Below are 15,852 nucleotides of genomic sequence, written 5' to 3'. Positions count from 1 at the left end.
TTTGAAACGTTGTGAGAAACGGCTCGCTCTGAAGTAACGTAGGTTTTGCGAAAAAAAAAATTCTCACTAAACTATTTGATTTGAATTCGAGACATCTGCTGAGGTCTCGAATGTTTAGGCATCCAAAAGCACACAACTTGTGCGACAAGGGTGTTTTTTTCTTCCATTGTTTTCTCGCAACTTCTACGACCAATTAAGTTCAAATTTTCACAGGTTGGTTAGTTTATGCATATTATGTTGAGATACATCAGGTGAAAAGACTGGTCTTTGACAATTACCACAGGTGTCCAGTGTCTTTAAGTACACAACTCTTGTGTGTTACCTTTGCAAAGCTTTAAGGAAAGGTCACTGAACGTGATGGTGGTTTATCACTCATCTTTCCTGGGTCATATTCAATTATTATTTGCAAAGTCACAATAACAACGATGAAAAGTTGGTTTGTGACAACAAATATAGTTCTCCGTCGAGATTTCTCGTTACAATATTCAACTGTCATAATACGTAAATTTTTCGTTTCATGCGCTCATTTTCCAGAAACTTATTATGAACCTCTGCGACAAAAAATTCTCAAACGAAAATATTCAAAGAATATCCCTTCTGTTAGCAGTTTGTAAGGATTAAAGAACATTTGGCATAATGTATTCAGAAACAGTCTTCAATGGACACATTGCCTTGGATCGGACGTCGCGAGTTGGTCTATAAAAAGCCGCTTGTAACCGTTTGTTATAAAATGCATAAGGTTGGAAAGATGTTTGAAAAGTAGAATAAAATTATCAACAAAGATTTGCCTCGAAACTGCGTGTCTTTTTTTTTACTTTGCGAACTAACACGGTCGGCCATTTATGGGAGTCAAACAATTGACTCCCATAAATGGCCGACCGTGTTAGTCGACGAGGTAAAAGGAAAACCGTGCAATTTGGAGGAATGTTTGTGTGGATCTCGATTAAAAATTAAAAATAATAATAATAATAATAATAATCGACAACGATCTCAACGTCACATTATCCGCATACCGTAGTGTAAACGTTTAATCACGTAATAGATGGGCCTAATATCAAATTCTATAGCCAGAAATTTGAATCTAAAAAACATTACTGTCATACAAAATGCACTGTGTCAAAGACGTCTACGCTTCAGAACGTAAACAAAATGAAAAAATTCAAGCACATCCGAAAGAAAACACAGAGCTCTTTTGACAGGTTTTGAAATCACGTGTTTTCCCGTGGGAGTCCTCCAGGCAACAAACAGTTATCACCTTTTTTATTCTTTCTTCCAACTCTTACCACATTAAATTCCCATCCTTCCTGCCGTAATCTCATTAACAATTTTTCCCGGGCGGTTCAACTTGACAAAATCTCAAACTAACCGTTCACACTTTCTTCAGCAACGGAGGTTTGAAATATGTTGCCCTGGGGTGCGATCTGCCTGCACGTAATAGGTGGGCAGTAAATTATCGTTTGAAAGATGTTTCCTTTTTCCCAAGAAGTGAATCAGTTAGTAATTGACGCGAGAGGGACACCGAGGTGAGAAAATGAATATGGTGCAATGAGTGAGCTGGTTATAAATATGTATTCATAAATACATCTGACAGTTTCGCTATTCCTATTGGTGGAGAGCGCGTCACGTGGAGAAACTGTCGTCTCAGTCACAACAATGCAACACACGGACATACATTTTATATACCGTGTTTATTACTTTATTACGACTTTTAACCAAAAAGGCATTTATGAATTGGAATAAAGGAGTAGTGACTCGTTCTTAAACGGCCGTTTAAGAACTCGTCGCAACCCTTTAATTCCCTTATTATACAACCTGCTCTCGTAATGTAGACGAGTGATCCATATTCACTCTCTTGTCTTTTGAGAGTGAAAGTCAATCTGTGTCACTCTTTTTGTTCGTGAAATTGGAACTAACCTCCACCATAGCTCTTTGCAAGAGTAATTTGGCGGACAAAACGAGTGGTGTTTCACTCTTTTACATTAGGAGAGTATAGCTGTCGTATTCGAGTTAAGTGAATTCGGTTGTGGATACGAGATGCTATCAGTTGCGACAACGTTAAAGTATAGGCTTACTCAATGATCTAGCCACAAGCCACTACCATAAGCCACTACTGAAGCCGACAAGTTCACACACAGGCTTCACACGTGTCGTTTCTTGGCTGACCTCTTAAGAGCACCGTACTCTGGTGCATTTGATCAGCGGAGTGTGGGTTCGAGTCCCGGTCATGACAAGTGTACCCTTGAGCAAAATACTTTCTACAGAGCTTTACCTTGTCTTGAACCCCCCCTCCTTCGCCCCGCCTACCCCCTCATCTATCAACATGTAAAGATATTCCTCCCAATTCTTGTTACATCCTCGCGATGCAAACACTCCACTGAAAAGCAAAAAGCACTGAGTTCAACAAAAGGTCACACCGTGAGTAATGAGTAATCTAGTTTAAGCAGCTGTGACATGTCAAGTCATGAAACATCACTTCGTCATCATGCTAAAAAAATAGTTAGCAAAACTGCCGTAAAGATATATAGGTGGCCCCGTTTTGTTACGTTCCAAGACAACGAAAAGGTTGGGGGCTATCCACGAACGCACGGAACAAGCTTCGGGGACGCCCCAGACAGCGAAGATTTAATCATTCTGTATAAACCAACCCCTTGATACAATCTGCATAACATTTATCACAATTAATTCTGATAACAGACGATTACGCAGCCGCGGATAGCGCTGAGGTTAAAACATGTCTTGAATTAGAGCGGTAAAACAAACAGGAAGCTTCGTACCTCGTGGGTCTATCCAATGACGTTACGCCATTGTGTTTATCTATTGTAAACTCCTGGATTCACGTCAACTCAAAGTTTGTCAGAAGGGAGCAACTTCTTCTCTGGAAATTGATTTAAGGTTTACCTTTTAGAACTTTCAAAATAACGTCATTGGTTTGGGACTGATTTCATCAGTCTGAGCAGCACGGATTTTCTTAAAAGTCTGGCTTAGCAGAAACAGAAAACCAGCTGAAATGCCCGAGTCTGCAATTGGTTCCCGGCTACCTTTGTATAGCCAATAAATCTGTTCAGCAATATGCTTAACATCTTTGTAACACCTTAGGAGAGTAAGTCCCTAGTTTCTTCGCAGGAAGACTTCCCAACCTAACTGCGAACAGCTTGATTTGATCAAGATACTTCGTATAGCCGACTTTTGAGAGATAGCTGTTGTGTTAAAAAGTGCCGTTTATAATGAGAAATACTTTTTGCCGTTTCATTGCTTTTTGCTGACGTTGCTGTTAACGTTCTTTTACGGGAACATGTATTTTTGTTCCCGTCCTACTGTTTTAATCGCCCAACTGTTTTAACCGTCCTACTGTTTTTATCCGAAATAAATGTAAAATATACATTATAACTAACCAGTGATGTGATAAAAACTGACATAATTATTTTGTAAAATATAACCACATTACTACGAAGTGAACTAAGTCTCAAAGTGATGTATACTAATACTTCATTTTAAGAGTGGTAACCAAACGATACCTTCCCTTTCAGGCCCGATTGTCTCATGCTGTCGACCCTGATACACAGAAAACTGTTCAACACAAAACTCAGTGACTTATGGATTTGATAGCCATCCCCATTTCTAGCAACTCCAACAGTCTAATCAACTTCTTCCATGATTATTCTATTTTGTCAGACCATAAGCTGGGAATGTCAATGCGTTCTTTATTACACGACGCATCTGCCGCTGGATTAACGGTAAGCTAGTGACGATTTGCTTTGGATAACTAATTAATTAGCACGTTAGCATAAAGAAGTAGATAATTATCGCTGTCTGTGTGTTTTTAAAAGATTGCACAAATGTTCACGATTACTGTCATTATTTCTGGTAACCAAGGATGTCCAATAATTAACCAAAGTAGCTGGATATTTGTTTGTTTATACCAATACACCGATGTGTGTTAGCACTGCATAACTCAGTACTTTCCCGAGTCATGTGAACAAAATATCACAGGTATGTTACTCGGGTGAGATTCGAACCCACGACCATTGCAATTCTAGAGCAGTGTCTTACCAACTAGACTATACTACCGAGGTAGCCCGGCAGCTAGAGGCAGTTCGAATCATATGTTTTAGCAGCGGGTACCGCAACAATATACTTTGTTCACAGGACTCGAGATAGTACTGAGTATACAGTGCTAACACACATCGGTGTATGGGTAAAAACCTTCTTTATCCCCGTAGCCCACAAGCCTGATCAGGCCCGTAATAAAAAAGGATGCTTGCTGTGGACCGGAAACAACACTTGGTAGTAACAATTGTAGTGCACGGGACCTACTGTTGATTGTCCCATCCGAAGGGCAAAACAATGTGGTCAAGTATCTTGAGCAAGCCGACTAAAGCTGCGCACTGCACAATAGTAACACAGACGGATTATGTATTAAAAAAGGGCGCCACCAAGCGTTACGAAGTAATGACGTAGGATGATTTGGGTCACGTTGCTGACATTTTCCCTTTCCCACAGCAGCACTGTTATGACCAAATCGAGGTGGGAATGGCAATAGTCTGTCTCGTTATTGAGTTTGAGTCAATATTACATGTCAATGGCAGGTGTTACAGTCAGGGAACACCTTAAGAATGTTCCAACATAAATTTACGTGTGCTTTATTTGGTGGAGCTGCTGGATTTTACGCCCTTTTCGAAGCCACGGACTGCGTTTGGGTTTGGGCTTTTAGGCTATGTTAGTTCTGTGTGCGTTTTACTAACGGGGATTTATTCAGGTGGGCGGCGCCCAGCCCACATGCATGCCAAAGCCCAAACTGCGGTTTCGAAAACGGCCATAAACTGTACAGTGCACTTACCGTGCATGGTGATGTCATCAATGGCGATATCGCTTGCTACACCTTTACCAACAACTGATTCAAACACGATCTGAAATTGAGCAGAATACAACGGTCAATTAGTCATAACATAATAATAATAACCTATCATAATAAATAATAAATAATAATAATCCACAGCCATCACCATTCCCGATCGATCAACGATTTTCAAAACTCCCACCATTCCAACCAACTTGGCCCAATACAACAGTAGTGATGTTTCCTTATTTCGTGTCCATCAACCAATATCGTTAGTGCACATAATAATTGACATAATTGCACCGATGTGCAGTTAAAAGAAAAATTCTCAAAACTAGACCACTGGTCAGCTGAAAAGTTTTCAATTATTGGGCACCTGTTCTGAATCATGCTCATCCTACTTTAACCGGATGGAAAATACCTCGCCTTGGCAAGCGCTGCATGTAGACATCACCTCGAGCTAAAGACACCAAATCCCACTTAATTCGATCGTGGTTCGTTATATTTATGAGTAAGAAACTAAAGATTCGTCTTTTTTACAAAACAAAAATGTTTGTCTATTGCAGTTGTTGTTATTTCTCCTTTTTGTCCCCCTGTATAATACGGTGTTACGGCACCGTTGATGTACGACATGAACTACGTGTCTGGGGAAGAAGTTGCACGGAAAATGTTTTGCGGAAACAGTAGGTCAGACATAAAGGTAATTGTCTTCCATGATGGTATTTGACGGAATTAAGGGTTCGTGACCCATAATGGATCTGTGGCGATGGTCAGTCAAAATAGTTCGTCGGACACAATGTTTTTTTCAGAAACCAGAAGTCATATATACAACGGTTGAAATATTGGTGCGTTTTATATGTCACATTCCAAACCGGTTGCCAAACATGGTTTATAAAGGACAATGTAACACGTTCTACAAGGTTAAAAGTTTTGAAAGTAGCTTTTAGCTGATGCATCCCTTTAAATTTGGTATCATCGAACTCTCCTACCGCGTAACATGCCTTCTGGCCAATCAGGGCCGGACGTTAGGTCTGGTACCCTGTCTGGACACGCTTATGCAGTGTCCCTAGTTGGTATTATTTAATTATTACAAACTGCCGGCAGTGCTTCTTCTCTTCCCAGGTCCAGTCAAAATTATCCAGGGGCGATTTGTATGGAAATGACAAGATACTAAAAACTGTACTTGGCACGGGAAGCAGTCTCGCTAACAAAAAATCAGGTCAACTGTTTGGAGCTTAGCATGGCATTGACAATGAAAATCTAGAAGCTCACTGGGACACCATAATCTCTTCTTGAAAGACCTGTTAATTCGTAAAAGAGCCTGAGGTGGGATGAGTCTCGACGATTCGAGGAGTGTGCTCTGTTTGTCTCAAGGAAAATGCTCCTAACGTGTACTTTAACTAACATTTTTGCTCAGCATTATTTGGGTGGTGACCAGCCTGCCAGGGTTTTCCCCGTCCTGCCTATAGTGTTGAACACTCTTTCAAAAAAAGTATATGATCGGATATTTGTAAAAACGAAACTTCCAAAACGGGAGAATGGTTCAGTTTTTGAAACGATCATCTCCTCATCAATGGTAAGAATCGCAATAATGACTCATTGATATGACTCTGAGACCAATCAAAACAGCATTGTTTGACGGTAGCTAAGGAACAATATGGGATCCTCAATAAACAAACTACGAAATAGTTACTGTTTGAAAGCAATCAGGTTTTGAAAACCAAGTTAAAAACTGTTACTCAGTTTGAACGAATTCCTCTTTGCAAGTTGCGAGAATAGAAGGTAATTTCCATTCTGTATTTATATTCATTTATCTATCAATTCAGATTTCGGTTATGCTTTTAACAATAATTCTTTATTCATTTCCTCCTCTGTGCCCAGTACCAATCTATCTACCACTCCCCAAATGCTTATTGTTACACCAGCTATATCATGTTACCCCAAGCTGCCACACCGTGTCTTATTTCTGACACCTTTATATAATATTCCAGTCTGCATCTTCTGTCTTCTTTCTGCTCCTGCAGAATATATTCAAAAGAAAGGAGTGTGCACAGAGTAAATGCAACACAGAGCTGCTCGTGCATGTGTGGGTTTTGTCACTGTAGCCTTTGGGAATGGCAGCCATGGGTCGAAACGTGAGTGGATTACAACTTTTTGCGTATGAATGTAAAACCTTACACACAGTACTTCGTGACACAGAGTAGTCCCAATGCAAAAAGTTATATGAGACAGAACAGTACTTCCATTACTTACTTCCAGTTAGAATCAAAAATAGATTTTCTCTTGGGACGGGGAGGGGTGGACAAAGAGATCAAAAACAGGCTGGAACACACAGCGGATACAATCTGATGTTTGGGTTAACCATGTGATGATACAAGCTATCATTTGGCGGATCACAATGAGGGAAGTGTGGACGCCGGCAAATGCGTTTCTATGTGAGGAGTGCTTTTGTTCGTCGCAGGTGCATGAGGGTATGGGTGTTAGAAGAAGTCAGGGCTGGTTTCAAGATGAACCTTTGAGCATTGCTCAACTCAACATGTCATGTTTTTCAGCAGTCGGGTACAGAATAGTCAGCTACCTCAGTCAAGTTCTGTTTCATTCGTTCGTTGAGTATAATTACGTCACGTCTCATAAAGCTGTTAACTATGCCACTGAGTTGTCTCTGTTACTATGCCAAGTGTAGGTGTTACTTTAAGTCATTCCAAGCGTTGCCGTTAACAACTAAGTCAAGTCCAGTTGTCCACTTAATATGTCAAGTATATGTGTGCTTTAATAATTATGTCAAGTTTCTTTGTGCCTATAAACTTTGCCAAGTCCAGTTGTGCCATATAACTATTGTCAAGTATAGTTGTGCATATAAATATACCGGGTCTAGTTGTACCTATTTGACTATAGAGTTAACATAGTAATGAGTCCAGCGCCACGTGAGTGGGTAGGGGTCTAGCGCCACAGTGCCACACTCTGGTGAGGAGCAGTGGGAGGGGGGGGGGTTAAGTGGGAGATGTTGATTTGGAGTGTGAGGGGTGAGGCTATAAGCCTTTTTGAGGTATGGCAGACGTGATAGGAGTGTACTGTTTGGTTAGGGTGTATAAACACAATTTTACCCCAACCTTATAGTGTTGTAGCATTGTGTACGCCATATCTCAAAAAGGCTTATTGAGATTATGTGATTTCCAACTGTCAATCATCTTTACATTAAACTAAACAAACATTGAGAGTCGAGAGTTTTCTATTGAAAGTCTGTTATAAAAATATATATATATTATTTCGTACAATGGGTACTTTTTTATATCCTTACCTTAACTGTACTGTTAGCAGGTAGTCGTATCTCTCCCATATGCCACATCATTCCCATATTTCCACTCCGTCTCCAGACTGGTGATGGGGGGCTCACATCACCTCGTACGGCCACAAACACGGCCAGCCCGCCCATCTGCTTCCCGAACATGTGATAGAAGAAGCGAACCAGCTTCCGTTTAGGTCCCACTGTCAGCGTAGGGCTCGTCAGCCTGGCTCTAGACCGCTTAGGGAGGCGTTGTAGCCCCTTCTTGGCTTCCACAGAGGCTCTGGCGTATATGTAAGCACCACCTAAAAAACAAAAACAATCACATCAATTTCGGTCACGCTTGGGTTGTTTTAACTATCGTTTACTTTATTGTAGAGTGTTAACTTGAGGCCTTGCAGGTCCCATGGCTGCCAGTTCCCGGGTTGAATCGCAAACTTGGATGTGATGTGATCCCTGGCTTCTTGGCTTATGGCTGGCAACCCCGAACAATGGTGTTGACTAAATTAGAGAGACCGCCAACGTGCAGCTGAGTAAGTATAGCTCACGTTAAACTGGAGGTTATTGGTTCAAATCCCGCTCTAGTCATTTTTCTTTTTTTTTTCAATCCAAAATCAATCTCAAATTAATCCACTCAGTTTTTATTTTTTTTATTTTTTTTTTTTTTCCATTTCAGGTGTAATTAAATTCGTGTATCGTCAAACTCCTTGAAAACAAATGCTTTTAAAGTATTGGTTAGCAAAGCCATGTTTATAATTATTTGTTCTCAGATGGCACTCCTTAAATTGCATCAGATGACCCCAGAAAAGTTTGTAGTAGCAAAGTTTGCGGTTTCACCTTCCACTACCGGTTAATAAGGAACTTTGCTTTGACCATTGGTTAACCGGAACTAAACTATCCTGAAACGGTTTACCATTGATAGCAGAAACCGGTTATTAGAAAGATCAACCTGAACACACATCATCACAACTGCAATAACCTCTTTATATTCTGCTTCTTACGAATTTAAGTTTCAAGGCTTGAAATGTCGAGTCCCTTTTTAAACTTGAAGCGCCCTCTATTGAATGTGTGATTTTCTTTACTTTTCTTCTTTCTCACCTTTTAAGACGAGTTGTTGGGCTAATCATTCTGTTTTTGTTCGTGTTTTTGTTTTGTTTTCTTTTTTACAATTATAGTTTTGTATCATTTGACGAATATCCACGAGCAATTTTTTTACTGAAACTGACATGAAATCATTAGATTAAGTAACTCCTGTCATTGATTTTTTTTTTTTTTTTAGGGGGTTGCAGCCTTTGTGACAATTTCGTGAATTATCCTACCAGCATATATGGTTTGCCTTGTCCCTATTGTCAAAGATACAAGTGCAGTATACGCAACCAGCTTTTTAAACAATAATGTTGACTAGGTTATTAAGAAAACATTTACTGTTAGCCTCGTTATCACTTCCTTCCCTTCTTATTCAAACTCGCTTTCATCTTGCTTTTGATCGCAGAGTCATTGTATCAAAGACACTGGCGCCAAAGTCGCATGGCCTACTTATTGTCACGTCATGCGTTTTGGTTTAGCCTCGAGTTTGCCGCCAAAAAGTCGAAAGCGCCAGGTCTATTTTTAGTGTTTGCAAATACGAAAAGTACACGGTTTGTTAGGATCATGTCATACGAGGCAGTTTGCAGGCAACCAGTCCATTCTCAAAGAAGAGAATTCATTCACATGTACATTTTACACAATTTTCATGGGAATCGTAAGACAATGTTTGAAAAGTTGCCCATGTGCTACCAAAGTGGTATTTAAACATGCACTGCAGTTGCCTCCAAATTTGTCTGCAAAAGTTGTCTCATATGACCAGGCCCTTGCGCTGCAAAGGTTTTGTAAAATTGAAGTTGAAGTTGTGTAGATTGTTTATTTATAGCTTCAAATTACTTTCATCAAAGTGTTGATCTAAAGTTTGCTCTTTCTTATAATATCAATATGAAAATGGAAACTTGTCATTTTAAAACAAATATCAATGTAACTCCACGAATAGTGTTAAACAGTCCTGTCTTCTTGATGTCATGGAAAACGCAAACGAATTTCTCCAGAGAATAAAGTCAGATTTTGTACACTCATGTCCATGTGAAGTGAATCATCAACACGGGACCAATGTTCACTTTCTAAGCGTTCAGCCGAATAATGTATCAAGGGAGCGGCTTTATATAAATATGAAGAACCCAACTCCTGCATTACAGACGAGAAGTCTTGAAGAATTACCAACGAGCTTATTTCATTCTATGGTAATTATTCAGCGTGTGCACCTTTTCTCGCAAATCGCATGGCACCCTGCTTCTCCTCACAACGCTTGCAATCAAGACAAACAAAATCCCCTAGACTGGTGCTTCCGGAAAGTCCCCCCCCCCCCCCCCCACACACCCTACTTCCCAACACCCAAGGTTACCGTGTAAGAAAAACTCTTCTACGTCGCAAGACTGATTTGGCCAAATAGGACGAACTTCAACTACTAAGGTGACATGTAATAACGAGAGAGGGCTGTCCATACAACTAAACTGTCTCTAGAAATCATGTACGCCCTTTGTCTGCCCACAGCAAAAACACGCCCACAAAGAGGGGGGTGATCGGAGACTCTGAGATCCTCGTTGCTGAACTTTCCAGACCAGAAAGACATTTTTTGGGGGACGGGAGGGTTCAAAGTCAAGACTGATTTAGTTTAACTCAATAATGCAGGAAAGCGGGTAATCCGCTAGAATTAACATAAGTCCTCAGATGTCAGAATGGCTAGCTGAACTTAGTGACCGAAGAGATTATTTTTGCGCGTGGCGGGCTTTAAAATGATGGTACCTGATTCGAGGAATCTATATTAAAGGGAATGTTGTAGAAAGTAAGTTGCTAGTTTGTTGTTTGTCTGTTTTGGATGACTTTGGGATTTTCCGTTCTTTGTTTAATTATTGGATCGTTTTTTATAGTACTGTTTAAAACCATATACACTTTTGTAACAAGAAAAAAAAGTTCACAGATTTACAAATAACTTACAGGGTTTACAAAAGGTAATGGTGAAAGACTTATCTTGAAATATTATTCCTTGAAATGCTTCACTTTTTGAGAAAACATTAAAACAATTATCAGTTCTCGATATAGAGAATTACGGATCTATTTTAACACATGTCATGACAAGGCGAAACGTGCGGAAACAAGGGTGGGTTTTCCCGTTATTTTCTCCCGACTCCTATGACCGATTGAGCTTAAATTTTTACTGGTTTGTTATTTTATATATAAGTTGTGATACACAAAGTGTGGGATTTTGGACAATACTGTTTACCGAAAGTGTCATATGGCTTTACCTATGGCTTTACTTAATTGTTATAACAATAAAGAAAAAAGTAAAACAAATAACTTGGGTTTGTTGTCTATCTTCTTTTAAAATGTGTAGGCCGACATTAACGTTTCATTTCGGGGACTTGTTTGTTTGTGTTTCTGTTTGTTGGTTCCGATCGAGACTTTCTTGTTAGATTTAACCAAGAATTGTTTGCTTAGTCGTGTCAACAGAGGTGATACCGATACGGTGTCCGTCGCTCCGTTAATTTATCAAAGATCTTCCGAACAGTTTTTACACAAAATTGTTTCTAAAGCTCGAGCAACCAAACCCCCATTCTACTCAAACGAAAATACATTTAGAATTAATTTTTTCGAGTGTGTTTAATAAAATAGCTTAGATTCAAGTCGCTTAGGTAGTCAACGTTTAGTTCATCAAAGTGCAAAACTCAAAATCATTGATACGTGAGTCAGATCAAATCAGCATGTGGGATTAGTAATTTACTCAGCAAGTACAGCGGAGGTGCCATAGAGAACTGTGCTGCTCCCATTACTGGTTGTTTGTTTCCAACAATTTTAACACTATGTTGGAATAACGTTGTGTAGCATTGTTAAAAACAGTCCTTTTTTGGGGGGCGCTGGGATAGAAAAGGTCTACAGATGTGTGTACATACCCCCGGAGTGGTCCGTGGAGGGACCCGTGTTCCTTGCCGGCGTGGATCCCCGACGTAGCCGCCATGTGTAGTCGCCACTCACGGATAACCAACCGCACTTTGGGTTAACCGAGTCGTCGAAAGTACATTCTTGCGATAGGGTACCAGCTAAAAAAAGAATTGGACAAAACGAGAACGTTATGATAAAACTTGAATAAGGGTACGGAGAACATCAGCCCAAACCAATAATAGCCTCTAAAGTTCAAAAATTGAACTATTTATTGTGTCATTATGCTGCGCATTGTACGATAAGAAAAACCAAAACGGTTGTTGGTGATGTGGCAACCAACACATGGAAAAAGAAGCAAAGGGAGGCCTGTCAAGATATACAGCATGCTTTCTCCAGAAGACGATACTGATCGAAACGTCGAGTTGGAACCAACGGCTCTTTTCAGAACCACCCAAACTCATTAGAGATAGTCATTACATGGTGTTACCGCAAACTTGTCTATATATCGTATTTCCACCATGCAAAGTTTCAAATCCTACAAGACATACATCAAGAGCCAACTATCGCCCTTTTCGAAACGACGGCTTCGGCTTTGGATTCGACTCAGGCTAGCTTGGCCCCGCCGGTTGATTTAAATATTGCGCATGCTTTGCGTATACGTGTGAAGGGCTTCAGACGAGAGTACGGAGCCTCAACCTGAATCCAAACCCGAAGACGTGGTTTTGAAAAGGGCCTTGTGAATACTTCAACCAATAAGCAATCACAAAAGATGATGGTTGGATACTCAAATATGGCGAACAGTCCCCCATGAGCATTCCCAAACACTCACAGCCAATGCACGGGCCTAGAATGTCGTCTTTGAAGAGGTATAAAGGACATGCTCAGTTCGTAAAGTCGGTTGAAAACCTGAAAGCCTACTCTCTCAATGTAAAAGAGTGAAAAACACCACTCTTTACATTTAGAGCTGTCCCTCATTATGGCTATTCAAAAAGAGTGTTGGTTATTTCAATCTTTTAGTTTTAGAGGGGTTTCACTCAAGGACAGAGTGAAAAATCACTCAAAAAGATGCAAACTTCAATCTAAAAGAGTGGAAGACCACTCGGAAAAGAGTTGTCCTTCATATGGCTAATCAAAGAGTGCTGTTCACTCTTTTACATTAAAAGAGTACACGAAAATGTTAAGAACGGATATCATTACCAAAAGAACGGATATCATTACAGGGGCCATGGCAGCCATGGACTCTGCAATCTATGGGCCTTGTCGAAACAACAGTTTGGGCCCGAGCTTGGGTGGGCTTGGGCCCCGTCCCGTATGATTGAAGCCCCGAAAGAAAAACGCACGTCCTCTAAATAACTGACGGAGCCTAAACTCATCACAAGCCCAAGCCTGAACCGTGGTTTCGAAAAGGGCATATGAGAGTATCTCAGTCAAACAAAACGGGGATGGGTATCTTTAAAAATGGCAACAAAAAAAAAGAAGTAAGTATCACTCCCTGCTCTGTGTATAGAATGTTTTCTAAACTTGACTTTTCCTCATTAATGTCAGGATGAGTCAATGCAATCAATTACAACAATATGCTTATTTAAAATCGAATCGGAAGACGTCTATTTTTGAGGAAGGAAAAACAAATTAACAAAGTGGGATATTGACGAACGGGTGTCCAAAATAGTCCGCGATGCAAGTCGAGTGAGTATAATAATATGCCAAACGTGCTGACGATGGCAGAAGAATAGTGCACTTGTATACATGTGCACACAAGGGCCGAGTTCGGGCGGTTACTTGGCCCGAGTGCGCTGCTCTCCACGCCCGAACGATGAGAACATGACCCGAGAATGATTCACTCGGAACAAGATCACACACCACCTTTCATCGGGGGTTTGGAGAACAACACTTTACAAAATGGCGGCACAACATCAAGAGAATAAGTAAATTAGATGCAAAAAAACTCTCAAATAGATTGTTACGGTGAGTTAATTTTGATAAGTTAAAAGATAAAAGTCATCCCAAAGAAAATGTTTTAACTGACGAACCACGTTGTCACATGACAGTACCGAGTCACTTTTGGTGGCGCTTTTATCACATCGTCGTTTGAACGGATGAAACAAGAACAGCGATCCGTCTTGCTCGAGCATCCAAGAACACACCGCCCGAACTCGGCCATGGGAGTGGTGTAAAGTATAGTACTAGTTACGGACTTTGCAGTTGTCCAAGTATCTGTTATCTAATTTTACCATTAAAGGAAAGTGTGTCGTGCAATATATGCAAAACTGTTGGCTAAAGGGCCCCTTCAAGGAACATTACATAACTGTTTTTGTTTTGCTGAAGAAAACAGTTGCTGGAAGTGTAGGCACTTTATGTAGTCCACCATCATACACTGAAACGGTCTACTGGGTCACAGGAACGGTATAAACGATTGCACAATTCGATTACATCGATTTAAACAAGAAATATGCAATAAACGCTCACTGGGCAACAAACTCCAAACGAAAAAATTAGCTGTATTTACTTCTCATTAAATATAACATTTCAGACATAAATAGTTCAAGGGATGTTTTCTAACATTAGACCGTGTAACTTTTATTGAAATCTGTGATCTTAGACGATTTTTTTTTTCATATGAATTCTGTAACTTTTCTTTAAATACTTTGGATTTTAATATTTTATGGCCTCTCGTATACAGTGTGTGATTCTTTGCGATAATGGTATTCATTAAAAGGGTACATTTTCAAACAATTTCCAAGCACAACTCTTACACCAGCGTATATACTTCACTTTAAATGCGTCCACTGCACAATAGAGACCTACAAAAAAAATGTGCAAGGTAAACGTCGATCCCCAGGAGTCGGGGGTCGTGGGGTGGGTGAAGGGGGAAACGCTGACGGATAAGCCTGGCTGGGTCTGGCCTGGGGACGAGGAAGTGACTGATGATGTCAACCCTACGTGAGTCGGAACTTAAAACTTTCCCAACTTCTGGTTCTGGCTGTTTTTAATTTGTGGACCGGAACGGACCCCTTCGTCTTTGGAATCAAACCAGAAAAGGGAAACTTGCTCCTGAAATTTATTTCATCGTATCAAATGTTGTTCTAATCAAATGGCATTTTAAACTGTCTAAACGTCATCATTTGTTAACTCATAGTACACTTAAGAAGGCCCTATGAAAATGGGCGAAACTTTTTAAGTGATAGTACGTTACACATGCCTCTTCAGATCTTCAACAGGTTTCCGAATCATTGTTCTAGCGATTCATGAACTTATATCCAGGGTTAGGTTTGATGTCGGCAACCACAATCAGATTCCCGTGAGCAATCTGATAACAAAGACATCACCTTTATTTCATCAAATCAAAAAGCCACTCAATACCTCCACCTCTATGACACATCCATTCCATTGTCATGAAAGCGGATTTCCCTAACGGAAACTACTCACGGTAACACATTCCAAGCGAGTCCCGAATGGACATATAGAATTACCCTGCTAAAATAGATACCCTATTTTGGCGACCCCCTTGTTTGGAGTTCGCGACCAGTTCCAGAATGGGCAAACAGAAAAATGGCGTGTGACTTCCGGTTCTCAACTGGGCTTTGAGTCTAATGCCCTTTTCGTTGGGCTCCAGTGTCGGCTAAGGTTCTGGTTTGGGCTCCCTTTGGTAACTTTGAAAACGTCTGCTTTCGGTACAGGACTTCAATCGGGCGGACGGTGGCCGAGCTGAAGACCAAACCAAGCTAAGCCGTGATTTCCAAAATGGCACATCAGAGGTAGTTATTAC

The 15,852-nt window shown here is 40.4% G+C and overlaps 1 protein-coding gene across 1 annotated transcript in view; it reads right to left on the bottom strand.

Moving 5' to 3' along the window:
* Nucleotides 1-13,061, bottom strand: part of LOC117295632 (fibropellin-1-like) — a 50,358-nt gene extending 37,297 nt beyond the window's left edge. Inside the window, exons 1-4 of the mRNA XM_033778337.1 lie at nt 13,043-13,061; nt 12,098-12,244; nt 8,136-8,425; nt 4,838-4,907 (exon numbers count right to left, since the gene is read on the bottom strand). Coding sequence (XP_033634228.1) covers nt 4,838-4,907; nt 8,136-8,425; nt 12,098-12,244; nt 13,043-13,061 — 526 coding nt within the window. The remainder of the gene's footprint in view (nt 1-4,837; nt 4,908-8,135; nt 8,426-12,097; nt 12,245-13,042) is intronic.
* Nucleotides 13,062-15,852: the final 2,791 nt, after the last annotated feature.

This window comes from Asterias rubens, chromosome 10, assembly GCF_902459465.1.
Source record: "Asterias rubens chromosome 10, eAstRub1.3, whole genome shotgun sequence".
Taxonomy (NCBI): domain Eukaryota; kingdom Metazoa; phylum Echinodermata; class Asteroidea; order Forcipulatida; family Asteriidae; genus Asterias; species Asterias rubens.
This window is presented reverse-complemented; position numbering and strand designations above follow the sequence as displayed.